The following is a 24,152-nucleotide window of genomic DNA, read 5'->3' on the forward strand; positions in this document are numbered from 1 at the left end:
AGCCTGGCCAACATGGCGAAACTCTGTCTCTATTAAAAATACAAAAATTAGTTGGGCATGGTGGCACATGCCTGTAATCCCAGCTACTCAGGAGGCTGAGACAGGAGAATCACTTGAACCTGGGAAACAGAGGTTATAGTGAGCTGAGATTGTGCCAGTGCACTCCAGCCTGGGCAACAGACTGAGACTCTGTCTCAAAAAAAAAAAAAAAAATCTACTTTCCTATTTCTCATTCTTGATATCTGCTCCCTAGAGGCAAACATTTTCATAATTTTAAGACTTTTCTCCTACTGATTACTTACAAATTTCTAAATAACTTGCATATATTATCCTAGATTTTTGTCTTAGATATTTACTACTCACTGCCACTGAAGATGAGGATTTCACTCTCACACCCTGTCCTACCTCCCTCCCCGATTCTTCCGAATATAGTTACAATTTTTGGCTAGTTCAATATTCTCTATTCTCTACTTGTAAAGACTATGTGACCATTCACAGCCAAGCCACTGATGGCAGCAGCGGCCCACCTGGAGCGGCCGCTGCGAAGATGCCGGCTGCAGCAGGGAAGGTGCGGCCAGGGCTGCATGTGCCATGGAGCCAGTAGGAGCCTGGAACAGGCGGGACCCCTGCCCACTTCTGAATTGGCAGGGCAGGAGCCTGATGTTCCTGGGTGCAGCTGCAGCCACCAGCCACGACTGCGGACCCAGGCATCCCTAGCTCTTAGGGACCTGGGAAGCCCCTCTTCCCCGACAGGCTCAGAAGTGCCTGCTCCCGCTGCTTGGCCTTTCCCTGCTCCCGGCTCCCACTCCAGGGTAGAGCAAAGTTGGAGCCGAGCTTGGGTGCTGTCACGACCTGGCCAGGTGTGCGTGCGCTCTGAGTGGCGCCGACACACCAGCCCCCTGCTGCCTAAGCCCCTCCGGACTTTGGGCACCGAGGAGCACAGGATGGGGGCCAAGGGGGTACTGAGGGTGGCTCCACGCAGGCCTGCAGGTGCCCCTTGGTAGGAACAGCCTGGGCACCATGGATGGCATGATTGATGGAGGCAGGAGGCAGACAGGCTCCTGAGTGCAAAGGGGCAGGTCCCTGGTGAAGCCCCAGCTTCAGGCCAGGGAAAGGGGCTGGGGTGCCAGTTCTGGGTGGAGTCTGTGGCCCAGAGTGGGAACGTATGGTGCTTTTTCTGGGGCCGCCCATGGCCACTCATGGGCCAATCAGCATGCACTTCCTCCTTCTGAGCCCATAAAAAGCTTGGGCTCAGACAGACTCACACAGATGTTGGGACTACCAGCTGCGGGAAGGAGCTTGCCACTTCGGGTCTTGGTTCGTCAGGATGAGCTGCCTGCAGAAAGGAGCTATCCACTCCAGGTCTCCTCTCTATTGAGAGCTGGACACCCATCAGGGTGACCTGCCTGTGGAAAGGAGCTACCCACTCCAGGTCTCCTCTCTATTGAGAGCTGGACAACTGTGGGGGTGACCTGCCTGCAGAAAGGAGCTACCAGCTTCAGGTCTCCTGAGAGCTGTTCAGCTGCTCAATAAAGCTCCTCTCTGCCTTGCTAACCCTCCAGTTGTCCATGTACCTCATTCTTCCTGGACAGGGGAAAAGAACTTGGGACCCACCGAATGGCTGGACTAAAAGAGCTGTAACACAAATAGGGCTAAAACACACTCCCCCACACTTGCCATGCTGTGGGAGACAAGAAAGAGAGAAAGCTGCGGCCCTTTGGGGAGCCCAGACCTAGACACTCCCTGAGCCAGGACTGTGACCATGCTTTTTGGGGCTCTGCAGTTTGTGGCATCTCCAAGCTTCTGGGCACCACTGCATTCCCCTCATCCAGACACAGCTGCCCACAGTGGAAGCCACTTGCGGTGCAGCTGATCCAGTCACAGGCTTGCATGGAGCTGGTGCCTGGAGCTGCCTGCTCTGCCACAGCAGCCGGCATGCTTTGTTGTGCGCAGTGGCCAGACCCCTGTGCTCACTTGCCCACACACCCCTCGCCGCTTCATGCCTGGCACACATGCAGGTGTGGGATCCAGGCTGGTAGTGCAAGTTGAGTGTAGCCTGCCAAGCTAAGAGGGCAGAATGAGCCCAGTGGGCCCAAGCAAGGCTTGGGCAAAGGCGCCACTGGCCACAGAGTTTTCCTGTAGGAAAAGCGACACCTGAAGGATCCTGTGACACCAGGTGAATGCTGCAGTTACATTTTCTTTTATTTAGCTTTTGGATTTCTCTGGAATATGTATCATTTAAAAAATTTTTACTTGGTTATTTTTGGGCCAGGCGCGGTGGCTCACGCCTGTAATCTCAGCACTTTGGGAGGCCAAGGCGGGTGGATCACGAGGTCAGGAGTTCTAGACCAGCCTGGCCAGCATGGTGAAACCCCATTTCTACTAAAAATACAAAAATTAGCCAGGCATGGTGGCACATGACTATAGTCCCAGTTACTCGAGAGGCTGAGGCAGGAGAATTGCTTGAACCCAGCAGGCGGAGGTTGCAGTGAGCCGAGATCACGCCACTGCACTCCAGCCTGGGCAACAGAGTGAGACTCCGTTTCAAAAAAAAAAAATTAGCCTGGCATGGTGGCATGAGCCTGTAATTCCATCTGCTCGCAAGGCTGAAGCAGGAGAGTCCCTTGAGCCCAAGAGGCGGAGGTTGCAGTGAGCTGAGATCGCGCCACTGCACTCCAGCCTGGGTGACAGAGCAAGACCCTGTTTCAAAAAAAAAAAAAAAAAAAAAAAAAAAAATTAACTTATTTTCAAGCTCTTTGACAGAATCGTTAATATCTTCTCACAATGTTCAAGCATATCAGATAAGCTTTCATTTTCTTTTCTTTCTTTTTTTTTTCTTCTTGGAGATATTCCTTCTGGATCCCTTTGTCTTTCTGCTCCAAGCTGGCCTGATGGGTAAGGAATGCTACATAGCTATTATATTGGGAGATTAACTGTCCTCCCTATTTGAAAACCCCTGCTGATCTTTTGGAATATTTTCATGTTATAGTTACCCTGTGAGGTTTGAAGGGTAAGTGTTTCAGTTGGGAGAAAACAAAGCATAGGGAATTAAGTGTCAGTTAAAGTTACGCAGGTGCAAGTGGCAGAGCCTGGCTAGAACTGGGCTCTCTGCAGGAGGCACAGTGCCCCCTGCAGCCTGACACAAATGGCCATAGTTGCCACTGGCCAGGCTACTCTCAAAAGTTCCAGATCTCATGGAATGACACAGGATGGTGGGAATTTGATGCACACATCTCCGTCTAACTTCTTTTGTAAGTAGAAGATGGGGTGGAGCACTTGGACTTTGAGTCTGCCGCTTAATAGTTATGCAATTTGAAGCCGGTCATGTAATCCTTCTCAGCCTCAGTTTCCTCATCTGTAAAACAATAATAGCGCTATTAAAAATAGTGCTAAGATTAAGTACCATAATGTTTTAAAAGGCACATTGTAAATGCTTAGTAAACATTAAGTACTTTTTATAATTATGGTATAGAACTTCCCAGGAGGTAGTAATGCTTTTACTATCGGACCTCTGCAGTCCAGTATCCTTGAGTGTCTGGACCATGTTGGGATATTATATAAGAGAGTGGTGTACACAATCAGATTTTCTAAAGGAGTAGTTTGTGCATCTCATTTGTGCAAATCTTTGTTAGTAAGACATCCTTGTCATTCTTGAGTTTACCCCAGTCCACTCTCTGAGCATCTTGCCATCTCTTGGCCCACTGAGGTTAACTAACATTAAGATGAATACCTTCCAAATGTCTGAATTCATGCTTTTGGCATTTATTTATTGAGCCAGAGTCTCGCTCTGTTGCCCAGGCTGGAGTGCAGTGGCATGATCTTGGCTCACTGCAACCTCTGCCTCCCAGGTTCAAGCAATTCTCCTGCCTTAGCCTCCTGAGTAGCTGGGATTACAGGCACCTGCCACCACGCCCGACTAATTTTTTTTGTTTTTTTAGTAGAAACAGGGTTTCACCATTTTGGCCAGGCTAGTCTCCAACTCCTGGACTTCAGGTGATCCACTTGCCTTGTCTTCCCAAAGTGCTGGGATTACAGGCGTGAGCCACCATGCCCGGCTGCTTTTGGCTTTTACATTTTTTTATTGTTGATTGATGCAAAGATGTTCTTTAGGTAAGAATTCTTCCTTGGGGGCCGAGCATGGTGGTTCACGTCTGTAATCCCAGCATTTTAGGAGGCTGAGGTGGGTGGATGGCCTGAGGTCAGGAGTTCGAGACCAGCCTGACCAAAATGGTGAAACCCCATCTCTACTAAAAATACAAAAATTAGCTGGGTGTGGTGGCGGGCACCTGTAGTTCCAGCTACTTGGGAGGCTGAGGCAGGAGAATTGCTTGAACCCAGGAGGCAAAGGTTGCAGTGAGCTGAGATCGTGCCACGACACTCCAGCCTGGGTGACAGAGTGACGCTCCATCTCAAAAAGACAAAAACAACAACAATTTTTCCTTGGGACAAAGGATTATCTATTCTTCATCTACTTTTCCCACTTCCTTCATAACACCATGCTTTACAGAAGTGTTTGCCTTAACAGTCTGAATTATAGAACAGACAGAAAAAAAGAAAGATGACTAAGTTTGAGACGAACTTTTGGGAACTTCTAATGCAGTGTATTTCAAACTGTACGTCATGACTCAAGACAGGTTGTAAAATCACCTTAGTGAAATCATAGCACTTAAAAAAAGGAAATAAAATAATCCTTATCACATACAGTAAGGAAAAAATTGTTTTGTGGTTTTATGTGTGTGTATACATTTATTTACACACATATTCATGTATATATGGATACGTGTCCTGGCTTGCAATGTAAAATGTATTTCTTGTTAAGGGTTACAGTCTAAATTTGGAAAACATATCTTTTTTTTTTTTTTTTGAGACAGAGTCTTGCTCTGTTGTCCGGGCTGGAGTGTAGTGGCACTATCTCAGCTCACTGCAACCTCCGCCTCCCGGGTTCAAGCAATTCTCTTGCCTCAGCCTCCCAAGTAGCTGGGATTACAGGTGTGCACCACCACGCCTGGCTAATTTTTCTATTTTCAGTAGAGACCAGGTTTTGCTTCGCCATGTTGACCAGGCTGGTCTTGAACTCCTGACCTCAAGTGATCTGCCTGCCTCGGCCTCCCACAGTGCTGGGATTACAGGTGTGAGCCACTGTGCCCGGCATAGACAACGTGTCTTAATAGCCTCAGGAAGTTTTGTTTGCCTTCTTGCATCTTAGTTCCTTCACTGGGCTTCTCTTTAAGATAATCCTATTTAAATTTAAAAACAAAACAATCCTACCCTTCAAACCAAACAAGGACTCATGTGTTTTCCTCTTAAATATTTTCTGGGTATTCACTACATAAAGATTTTTGGATAAAGGTCACTTTTTTTTTTTTTTTTTTTTAAGACATGGAGTCTCACTCTATCACCCAGGGTGGAGTGGAGTGGCGTGATCATAGCTCACTGCGGCCTTGACCTGCTGGGCTCCAGCAGTCTGTCCACCTCAGCATCTTGAGTAGCTGGGACTACAGGTGAGCACCACCACACTGGGCTAATTTTATTTGTAGAGACACTATGTTGGCCTGGCTGGTCTTCAGCTCCTGGCTTCAAGCGATCCTCCTTCCTTGGTCTCCCAAAGTGCTGGGGTTACGGGCATGAGCCACTGTGCTTGGCCGGAGGTCACTATTCTCAAACCCACAATCTTGTCAGGGGAAACAGGTAAACTGAGCATTACACAAGTCAGAATAATTTAAACGTTCAAACGTACAAGTAACATACTGAAAAGGTAAGAGTCTGGCTAGGGTATCATGGAAGTCTCTACGCAGCAGTAAGCCAAAAATGTCAATAATCAAAGATCGGCAAGGAAGGCCCTGAAGTATATATTTTTGAACACTATCAATTAAAACAGTTTGGCTGGATCATATGGTTTGAAAGATGGTTTTTAGGATAGGGGATTAAAAAGCAATACATTATTTTATTTTAATTTATTTTTTGAGATAGAGTCTCGCTCTGTCTCCCCCAGGCTGGAGTGCAGTTGTGCGATCTTGGCTCACTGCAGCCTCTGCCTCCCGGGTTCAAGTGATTCTCCTGTCTCAGCCTCTCAAGTAGCAGGGATTACAGGTGCATGCCACTACCACCTGGCTAATTTTTGTATTTTTAGTAGAGACGGAGTTTCACCATGTTGGCCAGGCTGATCTTGAACTCCTGACCTCAGGCCATCCACCTGCCTCAGCCTCCCAAAGTGCTGGGATTACAGGGGTGAGCCACCATGCCTGGCCCAATATATATTTTTTTATTTTTTGAGACAGGGTCTCACTCTGTTGCCCAGGCGGGAGTGCAGTGGCATGATCTCGGCTCACAGCAACTCTGCCTCACAGGCTCAAGCGATTCTGCCTCAGCCTCCTGAGTAGCTGGGATTACAGGCGCATGCCACTACCACCTGGCTAATTTTTGGATTTTTAGTAGAGACGGGGCTTCACCATCTTGGCCAGGCTGGTCTTGAACTCCTGACCTCAAATGATCCACCTGCCTCGGCCTCCCAGCGTGCTAGGATTACAGGTGTGAGCCACTGCACCCGGCCCCAATACGTTTTATTTTTGTCCTTAGTACTGTAACACATTTGGATCCACGAAGAACCTGTTATGATGTTAATTGACTTTAGAAAACATTTTATCACAGCATGGTAATTGTGTTAGTATGTTATGTCCTAGGAGCAGTGAGTTGCCCCAACCAGAAATTTACACTCCAGAGATGGCCACCTAGCAATCCAATCGAGAAGCCCACACTTCAAAAGTGACTACTAGAAGCCCTTGTTATCCATAGCTCAACCAATGCAGACTTTGCCAATTAGCTTAATAAATGTCAAATGTGTTTCCATTGGTGACATCAACAGCTTGCTAGTAATACTAACGACGCAGACACAAGCTCTTATTTGTGAATTCAGCACTAGCACATGGATTGGCTAAAAACCAGTCACTGTCCATTCTTACAAGAGGTTTAAGAATGTAATGAGCCCTGTAACCTGTACTTGTATGCATAGTACCCACAGCTTGATCCTGTGTCCAGCCATTATTAGTACGGAGGACTGATTGCCTGATCCTGATCAGAAGGGTGACAGAATTTTGCCCCTAGTGCTTGACATAGACACCTCAAGTGGCCTTTTCATGAAAGGGTGGTCAGACCACCAAAAGGGACAGAAAGCTGGGACACTCCATTAAGCTTATAGAGCAGATTGTATAAACTGTTGTGCCACCGCTTGCTGATAAACGTTTAATAAATGATTCTGTGTGATGCACATTAGGTCTGAGCTTTGCATTCATACTAAGTGGGTAGTAGATACCATTATCTACCAAAAAGAGTCTGAGTGGTAAATGACAAAATTGGTTGTCACTGAAAAGTTAAGACTTCTGGTACTTTTGAGTTAGTCCCAAATAACATCACTCAATCATCACCTATTTATCAAAGCAATTTTATTTGATTACTTATTCCAGGCAAATAATGAGGTTCATGTGTACAACTAAGAAATCAGACAATCCAAATAAAAGGCAGGGTAAATTAATATGAACTACACAAACAGCTAGCTAGAAAGGAACAGCAGCTGCATTCATTTTACATAGTACTGTAGAGTGATGTAGCACCATTAATCTCAAAGATATCCTAAGTACTTTCTAAGATAAGTACGTGGGTCTTTGTTCAAATGTAGCAATAGCTTAAAACTTATAGCAAGCTTGATCATCTTATGTTCAACTAATTTCAAATATAAAAGTATATCCGAAAAATTATTTCAGAAAAAATAGGGGCTGGGCACGGTGGCTCACGCCTGTAATCCCAGAACTTTGGGAGGCCGAGGCGGGTGCATCACTGGAGGTCAGGAGTTTGAGACCAGCCTGGCCAACATGTTGAAACCCCATCTCTACAAAAATTAGCCAGGCCCACGTGGTGGCGGGCACCTGTAGTCCCAGCTACTTGGGAGGCTGAGGTAGGAGAATCGCTTGCACCTGGGAGGTGGAGGTTGCAATGAGCCAAGATTGCGCCACTGCATTCCAGCCTGGGTGACGGAGCGAGACTCCATCTTAAAAAAAAAGAAAAGAAAAAATAGACAATTTGGGGGATGACGTGACCTTATGCAACTGGAAAAAAAAAAAAACCATTATTGAGACTGGTTTTCTTCCATCATCTGCACTATTTGCTACTATGACCAATTTAAATTCTAAGCTTTGGATGATTTAATAGGTAGTTATTTGAACACACATACAATTTTATTTATACAAAGTTTTTTTGTTTTTTGTTTTTTCCCTCAACTATCACTTTTATATTTATTGGTCTGTTTAGTTTGTTCTGGCCTGAACTACAAACATGGAGGAGCAAGAAAGTTTTCATGCTACAGAACTCAACATTTTGGGATCTTTAATGATTTATTCTATTTTCTACCATTTCTAATGATCATTCTAAGCTATTGTACTGTGATAATATTGGGTTGAAATTTGTTGAACTAAAGTTTGACCTTGTTAACGAATCTAAGTTATCATGAGGCCATCTGTAAATCTGAGATTAAGCATTTTTCTAAATACCGAGGACTTTACAGTTTCATTTTAGGTTATAAACTTAGAAATTCAGAATTCCAGAGTCCCTCACCAGCCCATTTTACTAGTTAGGAGCCACAGCACATTTTCAGAAATATACCACAGCAAAATCAAAAGTAGAAAATTATATAATATTCCAGGATTATTCAATCCTGGTGGTTCCTAACCCTAACTCCCATACTTTTGCCACTTCGAGAAGCTGATCTAAGCTAGGCACTTCCACCAAGAAAAATGCATGTAAACTAGAACTTCTTATACACAATTATAAAGGATTCCCTAAGGGTTCATGATTCTCAAGTTAGGAATTCCTATTTCAAAGGTGTGGAACATAGTGGAAAATAAGTTTAGCCCATTTTGATATTGCCCGTCTTTACCTAATTGCTACTATAGTGAAGTAAGCATTTTAATAATGCTACTAAATTGCTGCTTTAAAACAAAGCACTCATTTTAAACACTAACATAGATTTTTAAAATTCATTCTCCCGGCTGGGCACAGTAGCTTATGCCTGTAATCCCAGCACTTAGGGAGGCCGAGGCAGCCAGATCACTTGAGGTGAGGAGTTCAAGACCACCCTGGCCAACATGGTGAAATCCCATTTCTACTGAAAATACGAAAATTAGCTGGGCATGGCACAGGCCTGTAATTCCAGCTACTTGGGAGGCTGAGGCAAGAGAATCACTTGAACCCGGGAGGCAGAGGTTGCAGTGAGGTGAGATCATGCCACTGTGCTCCAGACTGGGTGACAGAGTGAAACTCTTGTCTTCATAAAAAAATAAAAAATAAAAAAATAATTCTCCTGTCCCAGTTTTACAAAGTTTTAAGCCATGTACCTCTATCTTGAATTGGTTAAGTCCCTAAGGTTTAAGCTAGCAGGTAATTGTTTTCCTTTCATACATATTCTCCAGAGCTACTGAAAAATGAGCAAATTAAAATGTAATGCCCTTGTGAAAATGAACATGTGTCTATATACTGAAGAACAGATTATTTGACTTTATAAAATATACTTCTAGGTATTTTTTCACACTTGAAAACAAACACGGCCGGGTGCGGTGGTTCACGCCTGTAATCCCAGCACTTTGGGACGTCGAGGCAGGTGGATCACCTGAGGTCACAAGTTCGAGACCAGCCTGGCCAACATGGTGAAACGCTGTCTGTATTAAAAATACAAAAATTAGCTGGGTGAGGTGGTGGGTGCCTGTAATCCCAGCTACTTGGGAGGCTGAGGCAAGAGAATAGCTTGAACTCGGGAGGTGAAGGTTGCAGTGAGCCGAGACTGGGCTACTGCACTCCAGCCTGGGCAACAAGAGCAAAACTCTGTCTCAAACAAAACAAAACAAAACAAAACAAACACATGTACTTAGTGCCTCTCATCATAACACAAAATCCCAGATCATACTTTCTCCTTTTTTACTTGGAACTAGTACAATGGAAGCTTCCCACCAAGTTAACGAAATGTACTCAAAGTTCTACCTACTGGTCAGGATAGAAAATATTTTATTTCTGACAAACCCCACCATCTCAAAAGTATTTTATCAACTCCTCAGTTACCAAACAGGTTGAAGAATGCTATCTTTGAGTACTCTAATGTTGACTCATTGACATGTTGAATGGGCTCCTTAATCTAAAATAAATGCCTATCCTATAGTACAAGGTTAGACTTGTTGCTTCCTTATTAAAGAAAAACTCCACTAGTCACTCCAAAGATCTATTTACATAATGGGGTAAACATGGATACAGAAGGAATTCCTAAAGATACTTTGAAGGCTGATTTAAAAGCAAAAGATATGAAATGCAGAAATGCATACACATCCAGTATATAAAATTTAATCAAATTCCTTACTAAAGCTTTCAAAAGTTGAAGTCAGGTGATAATTATTCAGTTCTTTCATAATCATTCATTTTTGCTCAAATAGACTATTTGTAGAACAATCCCAAAACATCTGAATAAAGGGAAAGAGTCAGCTAAGACACCAGCTTTGCCAAGGAAGCTTCAACTTGGTTATGTGATTTTATTCTTATCTTTTGCTGCTATATAAAAAGGGAATAATAGAACAAACATTTTTTTCCTTGTTGTTCTTTACTTCTAAGACTCTTTTCATGTTTTCCATGGTACAAGGTAAACATTAGAATTTGCATTTTGGAGACCTAAAGGGCAATGAACAGGAGTGGGACCTGGAGGATACGGCTCTCTGGCAATTCAAGAATTTCAACTCAATGGTAAAGGGCTTGCAAGAGAAAATGGACTGCTCTTTCTCCACTTGCTAGATGGCATCCCGTGAGTCCTATAATACACGAGGTGTCTTCCCCACACTACTCAATGTACCATTTTGGGTTTTTCCTACTGGACCTACTAAATGCTGAGTGAAATCTAAAGAAGGTGGTAGATACTAGCATTCCTGGCTGTGTAATCTATACATTTTCATTTTAAATATAGTAATTCAAGCATAATCCACATTTAAAAAATTAGACTAAGGAGAGACAATAAAGGTTTTAAACGTTTCTCTTTGAAAAGATGGTATCTTACAGTACATACAAAAATACTCTGAAAATACATACGACTTCATTTACAAAACACTGAATCAACATATTACAAGAATTACATGGTTATGGATTTTAATAAACTGAGCATGCATTCATGAAACTTAAAAAATATTAAGAAATGCATTGAAAAAAGCAGCGTAAAAAAAGACAACTCATATAGTTAAATAAAAATTACAAAGGTCCTGAGCCAATTAATGGTTGGTAACAATGTCATTCAAAATGCCTTTAGGTTTCAATAAAATCCACTGCTTATTTCTGCATGCCTAGTCCGTGAAGAAACTATTTGAAGTTGTGGGGTAAATAATGATCAGGAATTATCATGCCAAGTTAATTTTACACCTCAAAAATACAAGTTTGTCATACTTAAAGGTTATCTTATTGTTGATGCTGGAATGAGTTGCTCCTCAGTAAAAAATACCAGTCAACTAACAAGAATGGCATGAAATAGGATATGTAACAATTTTACCATTCATATACTGACTTTCAGTATCCTGGTTATATTTTGATTTTTAATAAAGATGCATTTCAAAGGCCTCCATGGGAGGCAAAATATAGAGAATTTATGGTGCCCAACTCTTATGTAATCACTGGACTAATCTTCCCTGGTAACTATGCAACATTTGGACAGAAAGGCACACAAAAAAGTTTAAATATTTCATGTGCCAATCTGGAAAAAAATAATTTAAATCAACAGAACAGACAGTACATCTACACAAATGAGGAAAGCAGAAAAGATATCTCACATTCATTTATCTCAGGTTTCAAAGTGTCTTCAATGCTAAAGTAAATGTATTAACATTTGGAAAATACAAGACAATTTTTTTGTTTGTTTTCAATTTTTTTAGCTCTATACAATGATTACAACATAAGACAAAAAAAAAAAAAAAAACACAAAAAACAAAACAAAAAAGGAGTTCAGGACTTGTTATCAGTGTCCAAGTGGCTAAGAACTGGTTCCCATAACAAGCATTGAAAGTTAAGGCAGTAAAACCCCCAAATGCAAAGCTGTAATACTGTAGATGGCAATTTGACAGCAGGTGATCCTCAGAGAAGTGTATGTAGCAATCAGTGAGAGAATGCTACAGCATCTGCAGGTCAAAATTTGACAGTTCAAAAACCACTTCAAGGTTATTAGGCTGAAGGCTGTCACTTTCACCTTATTTCACGTATGACAGCCACTTCTATTTAAAAAACAAGTGGCTGCATCTATGCCACTAAATGATTGCTTGTTCACTTAAGTGAGGAGGCACTGCTTTTACCGATTAAGGGTCAGTCGAATGGAATTTTTGATGACACGGATGTTGTTTGCTGGAACTGGAGATGAAGAATCTGGTAGTTCTTTACTGGGTAGTCTCTATTAGAAAGAAAGAGGAAACAAAAAAGGAAAAGCACATCATATATATTATAAAGGCCCAGCTAGAAAGTTAGTCACAAAACTTGGGGAGTTTTTCTCCCAAACCCTCTAGCTCCTAAACACTCAAGTATGCAATGAATATTTCCTTCCGTGTTCATAGGGAACTCTTGCTTTCGGAACTGCTACTTCTTTTTACAGTCAGAGGTGAAAAGCAGAGGGATAAGAGAAAGGGTAGAAGTGGCAGGAGTGTGAATATGTACAGGAAAAGAGGAACTGCCATGCCTGGATCAAGAAATGCATAAAGAACACAGTCCTTAAGGTCAAGCAAAGAAAAAAAAAAGGAAGTTCATGGTGACTAAACAGGAAGCTCTTGGGGTGTGAAGTGAAAAATGAGTGTGTGTAGTACAGAAAAATTTAATATCTGAGAGTTATGACCCTCAATTTGTTTCTGTAATACATTCATGAAGAAGACCACTGACTCAATCTGTGAGATACTTAAGTTCTCAGGAAAACTGAACTTTGTACTTAGGCTAGATAACTTTGATGGTTATGAAATTCAGGGACATCGGTTTGAGGGATTCTGAGGGCATTAAAGATTATTACATAAAGAAGGCAAAATCTAGGGCCGGGCATGGTGGTTCACGCCTGTAATCCCAGAACTTTGGGAGGCCAAGGCGGGCGAATCACTTGAGGTCAGGAGTTCAAGAGCAGCCTGGCCAATATGGTGAAACCCTTTTCCACTACAAATACAAAAATTAGCCACTACAAATACAAAAAGATCGCGCCATTGCACTCCAACCTGGGCTACAGAGCGAGCCTCCATGTCAAAAAAAAAAAAAAAAAAAAAAGGAAGGCAAAATCTAGACTTCTGTAATGGGGATAGTTAGTTTCTTGTCAAGAGATGACTGCTTAATTCTCCTCTTGTTTTACCTTGGCTAAGCCAGTATCTGTATCATATCCATATGCATTAAAACAATTATGAGCAATTTCAGATATACAAAGAAGTAGACACCAGGGCAATAAGGACTTAAATGCCAAAACCAAGTTTCAGACATTATTACAATTTTGCTGCAATTGTTTGGTGTACCCACTTTCCCTTTAGACTGGATATATTAAAAAATCCAGATATGTCATTTCACTCTTTTGTACTTCAATATCCATCTCAAAATTTTTTCTTCCACCATGACACATAATTATACGTTCATATTTTTTGTAACTTAATCTTATGTTAAAGGCTCAAAATCTACAACTAATAGCCTGTGAGTATACTATTTTGCTTTAGAATAGCTACTACATCCTGGAGAACCTGGCAGGGTAACAGTTGATGATGAAAAGCACTTTACTATTTAATGGCCATTCTGTTTTATTATAAATTATTATTATTTATAATTTATAATTATCATCATATATATTTATAATTATTTATCATTATTATAAATAAGCCATTCTGTTCATTATAAACTCTCAGAGAAGGGCTTTCTCTATTTACACAAGGCTGGTTTTTGAGTACTTGCTCTTTAGCATACCACACTTAATACTACACACATTATTAGTTATAAAAGTAATTCTTCAAATAATAAACATTTAAATTACAATTTAGGGGCGTTTAGCTCATGTTTTAAAGGTACTTACTATATATACCACTACATTTGGTTCCTCTAAAATATTAATACACATGGTTCCTAATTATCAAACCTATGTTTTGGCAGTAAGCAATAGTACACAACAGAGATATACCTCCAGGTGCTTGGTAAGAAATTAATGTGCTGAGCATCCAACTGCTTCTTTAAAGATAAAAAACAAAGGGTGAACATAATCTAAATAGATAATAAAGTTGTCTTAAACTACTGCCTCTTTTTTAGACTTTTGACGTACATACATTCAGAACTATATACTTGCTATCTCCAACCCCAACTACACTGCTAGTCCTTGGGGACAGGGACAAAATCTTACTTTTTCCCAGTGCTAGGCTCTTAATAAGGCTTTTGTACTTGTAGATTACCTATGAGTTTTTACCTATGTACTGTACCTATGAACAAGACTATCTTGTTACCTTTTTGCGTGATGTATCAATAGTTGGAATAGGCATAGATTCTCCTCCAATGGCATCCTAAAAACAGAAGAATCAACACAAGTGAAAACTAACTTTCCTATATGCAAACACTTATTTCTACTTAAAATAAAACCTAACGAAAACCTGAAAATAAATCTAATCTGACCTACTTTCTAATATGGCACTTTTCCTCATACATGGCGCTTTACAATAAATATTCTGAAGCACACTATTAATATATTTACCACTGATTTTCTTTTTCTTTCTTCAGCAGTGCGGGGGTCCTTAAATGTTGATTCAAGTCGAATAAACTAAAATATAAACATTGAAATAGATTGCTATTATGTACCTACAAAAAACCATATAAATCTATATAAACTGGAAGACTAGTTATTGGTTACACTATTATAAAAATTACTATAAACATGGATTGGTAAGAGAAGATAATTTAAATTAGATTGAATTCAACTGCCACCGTTAATTTCTACAGTTTGGGTGATCTTTTTGGTTAAATGGGTGATCTTTTTGGTTAAATCAATTCAGATTCTAACAAATATAGTTTTACCACCACCTACTGGAAGCAGGGCATATCAACACACAAGAAATGAGATTTTGTTATCAGTAATGACTTCTGTAAGTCAAGGAGAAACTCAGACCAATCATTCAAATTTTCAGACGTATTAGTAATTTCAATTTAGGATGAGCAATTAATATTGTTTCTTTAAGATTTGGGTAAATATTCTTTTCAGCCAACTCCTAACAGAACACCAACAGCTATGGAAAATTGTTTCTTTAGTATTAACTATAAAAAATATCAACTACTGAATCACCACTAAAGTTGTAACTTTACCTTTTCTACGTCTTTCAACCTCTTAGGAGTCCCATCTATGGATGGGGAATGGGATCTCTTGGGTGTAACAGTTTTAGTTATATTTGACATTCCATTCAGATGCGGTTGTCCCTGGGCAGGGTTGTGAGGTGTTGTGATTCTAGGAATGACATTTCGTCCTACTACGGTAGGAATGGTACACACAGTGGGGGGTGATACAGTTTTTACTGTAGAGTCAACTTCTGAAAAGGAAAAAAAGGATTTTAATAATTAAACATTTATGTAATTTTTTTTTCCTTGAGACAGGGTCTCTCATTCCCATCACCCAGGCTGCAGTGCAGTGGCTTGATCACAGCTCACTGCAGCCTTGACTTCCCAGGCTCAGGTGACCCTCCCACCTTAGCCTCCCCAGTAGCTAGGACTACAGGCGTGTGCCACCATGCCTAGCTAATTTTTTGTAAATATAATTATTAATATATACAAGTTTAGATACCTACTTGCGCCAATCACTGGAATGGAAAGTCCTTGGGCTGGTGGTACACTCAGTGGCTTCTCCACAATTACAGCAGCAGGCTCAGCACTATTCCTAATGAAAGTGTTAAATTATCATCAATAAATGATTTAAATATTACTTTTTTTCTCCTTTTTTGAGAAAAGGCCTCATTCTACTGCCCAAGTTGGAGTGCAGTGGCACAATCACAGCTCACTGCAGCCTCAACCTCCTGGACTCAAGTAACTTTGCCACCTCAGCCTCCCAGGTAGCTAAGAACATAGGTGTGTGCCATCATGTCGGGCTAATTTTTAAAATTTTTATTTTTGTGGAGACAGGATCTATGTTGCCCAGGCTGGTCTTGAACTCCTGAGGCTCAAGCAATCCTCCTGCCTCAGCCTCCCAAAGTGCTGAAATTATAGATGTGACCCACCACGCCTGGCCCCATTAGTTATTTAAAACACTCTTGTTGTAATATTTACCATTTACCACTGCTTTTTTTTTTTTTTTTTTTTTTTTTTTTAAGACATGGTATTGTTCTGTCACCTAGGCTGGAGTGCAGTGGCATGAACACATGGCTCACTGCAGCCTCAACCTTCCGGGCTCAAGCTGTTCTCCCACCTTGGCCTCCCGGGTAGCTGGGACTACAGGTGTGCACTACCATGCCGAGCTAATTTTTGTTTTTTTGAGACAGAGTCTCGCTCTTGTTGCCTAGGCTGGAGTGCAATGGCACGATCTCAGCTCACTGCAACCTCCACCTCCTGGGTTAAAGCGATTCTCCTGCCTCAGCCTCCCAAGTAGCTGGGAATACAGGCACATGCCACCACACCCTGTTAATTTTTGCATTTTTAGTAGAGATGTGGTTTTGCCATGTTGGCCAGGCTGGTCTCGAACTCCTGACCTCAGGTGATCTGCCCGCCTTGGCCTCCCAAAGTGTTGGGATTACAGGCGTGAGCAACTGTGCCCGGCCAATTAATTTTTGTATTTTTTTGTATAGACAGGGTTTTGCCATGTTACTCAGGCTGGTCTTGGAACTCCTGGGCTCCAGCAGTTCGCCTGCCTTGACCTCTCAAAGTGCTAGGATTACAGGCCTGAGCCACCGTGCCTGGCCACAACTGTTGGCTCAGGCCTGTACTTTAACATTTCATTGAACTAAAAGGGGGAAAAATGCAGAGGACCCAGTAAGAAGAGAAAAATTTAAGCAACAAATGTGTACATTTCTGTGTACCTATCTAGTCCCATATGCTCATAAGCCTATACCGTTTCCCACAGGATTACCACGAGTTATTTCTAAACAAGAAATTGACCAGCAGCCAGTAAAATGAAATCTTTTAACAATTTTAAAAGGCAGTAGCAGAGGTATAGAAAAGTTCACATTATCCTCAAATAAACTGAACAGAAAACCAAAAGGACACATTTGAAATAAAGACAGACCTTTCTGTTTCTCCTACAGAAGGGCTATCAGACTTGGACGCTGGAGAATTAAAAGGTGTTCCATTATCAGTGTCTCTGGAGCTATCCAGACAACTGCTATCCAGAGACAATCTTTTGGATTGAAGTCCGCCCGAGCTTCGATTGACATCAGAGAGACTTTGCTGAAAGAAGGGAACGATTTTAGGATTTCAAAATGCAAATGACAATATAAAGACTGGTTTCAATTCTGAAGGTCACTTAAGCAAATTATCTCTTGTGATTAATGAAAATGAGATTTTAGTCCTAGATTGAACTGCCTATATCTTCCTTATTTTTCTCAATAGGTTTGGGAGCTGTAGAATGCAAATTTGGTCCCAGATCATTTGTCTGAGTTAAACCATACTGAAGGGTTAAGATTATAAACTCACCTTTTTCTTCTTTTGAAGAATTTCTGCAGGAAGGTAGTGGTGAAGTTGTTTTTTCTTTACATGAGTTGCTTCAATTTTCATTCCCTCCTTCAGCATATTTATATTGTTTGCCTGTCTGTACACTGTAACAATGTTAATATGTTAAATGGGAAACTTCTTTCTGAACCAAGGGTTCTGCCTAATTTTTCTGAAATGCATATACTTTTACTATCTCCCCACTATCACCACCAGCCACCCACCCACCCACAACCCTCTCACAAAACAAATATTTTTAATACATTTCCATCACATCACAATCCTATTCATGAATCCACTAGTTTTTCTTTTTTTGAGATGGAGTTTCACTCTTGCTGCCCAGGCTGGAGTGCAATGGCGCAATCTCAGCTCACCACAACCTCCGCCTCCTGGGTTCAAACCATTCTCCTGCCTCAGCCTCCCGAGTATCTGGGATTACAGGCATGCGCCACCACGTCCAGCTAACTTTTTTGATTTTTCGTAGAGACTGGGTTTCTCCATGTTGGTCAGGCTGGTCTAGAACTCCTGACTTCAGGTGATCCGCCCACCTCGGCCTCCCAAAGTGGTGGGATTACAGGCGTAAGCCACCGTGCCCAGCCATGAATCCAATAGTTTTTCCATGTCTACCTTCTAAGACTTTCTCATAATCAAACCTTGTTGATAGAATAAATATATTTAAAAAACGGTATTTTCCAGATCTTATTTTCTGATATTTTCCCCAAAGGCAATCTCTCCTCATAATTACTTGCCCAGGTCTAAGCTAATTCTTTTTTTTTTTTTTGACACAGACTCTCGCTCTGTCATCCAGGCTTGAGTGCAGTGGCACAATCTTAACTCATTGCAACCTCTGCCTCCGGGGTTCAAGCTATTCTCCTGCCTCAGCCTCCCCAGTAGCTGGGACTAGAAGCGCATGGCACCATGCCCAGCTACTTTTTGGATTTTTTGTAGAGACAGGGTTTCATTATGTTGGCCAGGCTGGTCTCGAACTCCTGACCTCAAGTGATCCACCCACCTTGGCCTCCCAAAGTGCTGGGATTACAGGTGTGAACCACTGCACCTGGCCTTCTAAGCTAATTCTTAGGCCAAATATCCAAGGTGCAATTCAAGCTGTCCTCCTCCTCCATGAGAATTTACTACTGCAGCTACCACACCAATCATAGAATGACAGACTTCAGGAACCATCTTACAAATACATCCTTATTGTACAGTTGAGAAAAGGAGGCTAAACAGCTCTGAATACCTTGCCAGGATCAGAATCCACACAGCCCTAGATTCCCATTCTAGTGCTTTTCACGCCTTATAAGAAAATGGGTTTTATTAACTCACACACAAATGTCTTCATGTTTTAATTGTAAATATACCCAATGAAAAAACAGGTTTTATTAACTACCACACAAATTTCTTAATGTTTTAATTGTAAATATACTCAATGAGATTATAAGCCCACTGAAGACAGGGATGGGAGGCTTGTTTTACACAGCAAGTACTGTGAGATGCAGTAAATTATTTAATCTCTTGGGGCCTCAAGTTTCTTCATCTGAAAAATAATATCTTATAAATTTATAATAAACTATGTCCCAGTCTTATCCTTTTTAAAAAATTTAAGCCCTAATTAGAATGGAAAAATTTATGGCGAATGTTTTTATTCCAGATTGATTATAAAAGAGTTACCAGGAGTGCTTGTTTAAGTTGCAGATTCTCTGGCTCCCTCCCCAGAGTGGGATTTAATAGTTCTAAGGTGAAACATAAGAATCTGCATTTTCTTTTCTTTTTTTGAGATGGAGTTTCGCTCTTGTTGCCCAGGCTGGAGTGCAACAGCGAGATCTCAGCTCACTGCAACCTCCGCCTCCCAGGTTCAAGCGATTCTCCTGCCTTAGCCTCTGGAATAGCTGGGATTACAGGCATCCGCCACCACACCTGGCTAATTTTTGTATATTTAGTAGAGATGGGTGGGGTTTCACCATGTTGGCCAGGTTGGTCTTGAACTCCAGACCTCAGGTAATTTGCCCGCCTTGGCCTCCCAAAGTGCTGGGATTACAGGCGTGAGCCACCATGCCCAGCCAGGAATCTGCATTTTCATGATAAATATGAGGGCTCTTTCAAAAGAATTCAGAAAACCCAGATGAGCCAAGCCAATACTTTTAATAGTATGAATGTATAACTATTCCAGATTCTTAAGATAAATAACCCCAAATTTATAACAGATACATTAAGATATTCCAGAGTTGTGACTAGAGGGCTAGATGTGAAAGACATACTTTTCACTGATCCTGAAATATATTCAGCAATTCTGTACTTACTGATATTTATTTCATATCAAAAACATAAAAGTCTGGCCAGGTGCGGTGGTTGACACCTGTAATCCCAGCACTTTAAAGAGGCCAAGGTGGGCAAATTGCTTGAGCCCAGGAGTTTGAGATCAGCCTGGGCAACATGGCGAAATCCTGTCTCTATTTAAAACAAACAAAAAACCCATAAAAATCAAGTCTTTTTTATTTTTTATTTATTTATTTATTTTCTATTTTATTATATTATTATTATACTTTTAAGTTTTAGGGTACATGTGCACAATGTGCAGGTTAGTTACATATGTATACATGTGCCACGCTGGTGTGCTGCACCCATTAACTCGTCATTTAGCATTAGGTGTATCTCCTAAAGCTATCCCTCCCCGCTCCCCCCACCCCACAACAGTCCCCAGAGTGTGATGTTCCCCTTCCTGTGTCCATGTATTCTCATTGTTCAATTTCCACCTATGAGTGAGAATATGTGGTGTTTGGTTTTTTGTTCTTGCCATAGTTTACTGAGAATGATGATTTCCAATTTCATCCATGTCCCTACGAAGGACATGAACTCATCATTTTTTATGGCTGCATAGTATCTCACTTTGTCACCCAGGCTGGAGAGCAATGGCACAATCTCGGCTCACTGCAGCCTTGACCTTCTGGGTTCAAGCAATTCTCCCACCTCAGCCTCCCAGATAGCTGGGAGCACAAGGCACGATACCTGGCAAACTTTTTTTTGTATTTTTTGTAGAGATGGGGTTTCACCATGTTGCCCAGGCTGGTCTCAAACTCCTGAGCTCAAGAGATTCACCCATCCCAGTCTCCCAAAGTATTAGGATTACAAGCACTTGTGAGCCACCGTGCCTGGCAAAAATCAAGTCATCTTTAAGACTGTGATCACAAACTCTGGTTGTACATACAAAGAGCTTTCCTTTCTTTGTTTTAAAACAGATAACATTCAGCCAGGCGAGGTGGCTCACACCTGTAATCCCAGAACTTTTGGGAGGCCGAGGCAGGATCACTTGAGGTCAGGTGTTCAAGACCAGCCTGGCCAGCATGGTGAAACTCCGTCTCTACTAAAAATACAAAAATTAGCCAGGCCTGGTGGCACGCACCTGTAATTCCAGCTACTCGGGAGGCTGGGGCATGAGAATCACTTGAACCCCAGAGGTGGAGGTTGCAGTGAGCTGAGATTGCACCACTGCAGTCCGGCCTGGGTGACAGAGTGAGACTCTGTCTCTTAAAACAAAATAAAATAAAACAGATAACATTCACATGCTACAAAACTTAAAGCGTTGAAGAGTATTCACTGATGTCTCCTTATCCTGTACCCTGACCTAGAAGCAACCAGTCTTGCCATTTTTTTTAAACTAAGTATCCTTCCAGAGATATTCTATGCATTTGTAAGCAAATATGTATTTATTTTTTCTTTTATTTTTATATAAATAGCACAGTGTACACAGTGTTCTGAATTTTACCCCCCACTTAATATATCTTGGAAATTGCTTCATAATGCTTTTCTTTTTCTTTTTTTTTTTTTTGAGACAGTCTCACTCTGTGGGCCAGGCCAGAGTGCAGTGGGGCGATCTCGGCTCACTGCAACCTCCTCCTCCCAGGTTCAAGCAATTTTCCTGCCTCAGCCTCCCAAGCAGCTGGCATCTGCCACCACACTCTACTAACTTTGTATTTTTAGTAGAGACGGGGTTTCACCGTATTAGCCAGGCTGGTCTCGAATTCCTGACCTCAGGTAATCTGCCCGCCTCCGCCTCCCAAAGTGCTGGGATTACAGGCATTAGCCACCGCACCCGGCTCCTTTCCTGTTTTAACAGCAATACGGATATGCCATGTTCACTTAACCAATTGTGGAACTTTAATAAGTACAGCCAGCCAGATTGTAGGCAGATGACACTGAGTAATAGCCAGGTTTGAGAATCACAGCTCTATGATGATGGAGTCTTACCTGTATCAGTAAATGACTGTATATCATATGTCAAGTCTATGTTGACACTTTCTGCATTTTCTACTCTCCGAAAAATTATCCCAAGGAACCACATTGATACGTAATTGTTGCTATAAAGTAAAATTTAAGAATTTCCATTAATTATTATTATTTTTTACAACTTTACAGATGCTATTTCATAATTAAAACTTGGTCTCTATGTCTCTATCTCACAAATACAGATTTCAGTGGTCTGGCCAGATTCTTAAAAGTGACATCCAGAACTGGTAAGTTATCCCCTGTTGTTCTAAGAAGGATTAAGCAGCTATGAAAATGACTTACTAAATATATTCTTAAAGATGCTCCAAATATTGTGATGGTGTTTTGCTGGGGTTTGTGGGCTACCAAAGTAGTTATGTACTTATTTTTAATGCCTAGACACTCAAACTCAAATATATAATGTGTCATACTCCCATCAATGCCTGTTAAACAAAAATCTCACAATTACTCTGAAATGATGCATATACCAAATAACATTATTTAAGAAATAAAGTGTTATAAAACAATTAACTTACTCTTTATGATGTTCCTTATTCCCTGGGAATGACTGGGGATTCACATGGGCAAGAGTAATAAATTCATTCCGTTCCAAGTTTCCAACAAGTACACGGATTTTAGATTCTACTAATCCAACCCTAAAATAAACAACAAACACAATTTATCTTATGTCCACTTTAAATTTGAAAGCTACACTCAAGTAAACCAAACAGCATATTAACTACGAAGCTTTACATGTTCATTAAAAAACTTCGGGCTGGGCGTGGTGGCTCACATCTGTACTCCCAGCACTTTGGGAGGCAAGAGTGGGTGAATCGCCTGAGGTCAGGAGTTCAAGACCAGTTTGGCCAACACGGCAAAACCCCGTCTCTACTAAAAATACAAAAAATTAGCTGGGTGTGGTGGTGAGTGCCTGTAATCCCAGCTACTTGGGAGGCTGAAGCAGGAGAATCACGTGAAACTGGGAGGTGGAGGTTGCATTGAGCTGAGATTGTGCCACTGCACTCCAGCCTGGGCAACAGAGCAAGACTCCGTCTCAAAAAAAAAAATTTCAGGCCAGGTGCAGTGGCTCATGCCTGTAATCCCAGCACTTTGGAAGACTGAGGTGGGCAGATCACCTGAGTTCAGGAGTTCGAGACCAGCCTGGCCAACATGGTGAAACCCTGTCTTTACTAAAAATACAAAAAAAATTGGCCGAGTATGGCGCACACCTATATTCCCAGCTACTCAGGAGGCTGAAGCACGAGAATTGCTTGAAGCTGGGAGGTGGAGGTTGCAGTGAGCTAAGATCACCCCACTGCACTCCAGCCTGGGTGACAGAGTGAGGTTCCATCTCTAAATAAATAAATAAATAAAATAAAAATTTCAGCCCAATATATTAGGAACCCCATTTTAAATGCCATTGTAAACACAATTTATTTTATATCAACTTTAAATATGAAAGCTACACTCAAGTAAACCAAACAGCATATTACCTATGAATCTTTACATGTTCATTTAAAAATTTCAGCCCAATATATTAGGAACCCCATTTAAAATGCCATTGTAGTAAATGACAAGTTAGTAGATTTCTGTGTGTTCTTTTTTTTAATAGAAGAACTAATCTATGTAATGCATTCCTGAATCTAAAATACCCTTAGTTAAGACTATAAAACAGTCACGGCTTAGGGCATGAACAAAAACTGCTGGTTTATCTAGTCCTGAATCTTTTTCTACCTTCAAATCTTATGTCTCAAACCTAAGGCTAGGCTAGGCCAGGTGCGGTGGCTCATGCTTGTTAATCCCAGCACTTTGGGAAGCTGAGGCGGGAGGATCACGTGAAGCCAGGAGTTCGAGATCACCTGGGGCAACATAGTGAGATTCCATCCCTATAAGATAAAAATAAAAAAAAAAATCAGCCAGGTATGGTAGCAAGGGCCTGCAGGCCCCAGCTACTTGGGGAGCCAAGGCAGGAGGCATCGCTTGATCCCAGGAGTTTGAGGTTGCAGTATGATCACCCCACTATACTCCAGCCTGGGTGACAGTGAGACTCCGTCTCTAAAAAAAAAATAAATCCTAAGGCTAAGATAAGTTTAAACAATGAAACTAATATTGGCACATAATATATGAAACAATCATGCTAGACTTTGCATTTAAAAAAATTCACGGGCTGGGCACGGTGGCTAACGCCTGTAATCCCAGCACTCTGGGAGGCC

The 24,152-nt window shown here is 41.5% G+C and overlaps 1 protein-coding gene across 13 annotated transcripts in view; it reads right to left on the reverse strand.

The window, feature by feature from the left end:
* Positions 1-11,037: 11,037 nt before the first annotated feature.
* The window catches only part of PAPOLG (poly(A) polymerase gamma), a 42,342-nt gene continuing 29,227 nt past the window's right edge, over positions 11,038-24,152 (reverse strand). For 5 of the 13 annotated variants that reach the window (XR_010149523.1, XR_010149520.1, XM_515496.8 and 2 more), the window contains 9 exons: positions 22,476-22,595; positions 21,922-22,031; positions 17,662-17,783; positions 17,255-17,415; positions 15,828-15,916; positions 15,352-15,572; positions 14,747-14,812; positions 14,502-14,558; positions 11,038-12,448 (listed from right to left, as the gene is read on the reverse strand). Coding sequence is in view for 6 of the 13 variants with exons in the window: in XM_515496.8 (XP_515496.3) it covers positions 12,350-12,448; positions 14,502-14,558; positions 14,747-14,812; positions 15,352-15,572; positions 15,828-15,916; positions 17,255-17,415; positions 17,662-17,783; positions 21,922-22,031; positions 22,476-22,595 (1,045 nt within the window). In the remaining 7 variants the exon portion in view is untranslated. The remainder of the gene's footprint in view (positions 12,449-14,501; positions 14,559-14,746; positions 14,813-15,351; positions 15,573-15,827; positions 15,917-17,254; positions 17,416-17,661; positions 17,784-21,921; positions 22,032-22,475; positions 22,596-24,152) is intronic. The other 8 variants (XR_010149524.1, XR_010149522.1, XR_010149521.1 and 5 more) reach the window with 2 other exon arrangements.

The sequence above is a fragment of the Pan troglodytes genome, chromosome 12, assembly GCF_028858775.2.
Source record: "Pan troglodytes isolate AG18354 chromosome 12, NHGRI_mPanTro3-v2.0_pri, whole genome shotgun sequence".
Taxonomy (NCBI): Eukaryota; Metazoa; Chordata; class Mammalia; order Primates; family Hominidae; genus Pan; species Pan troglodytes.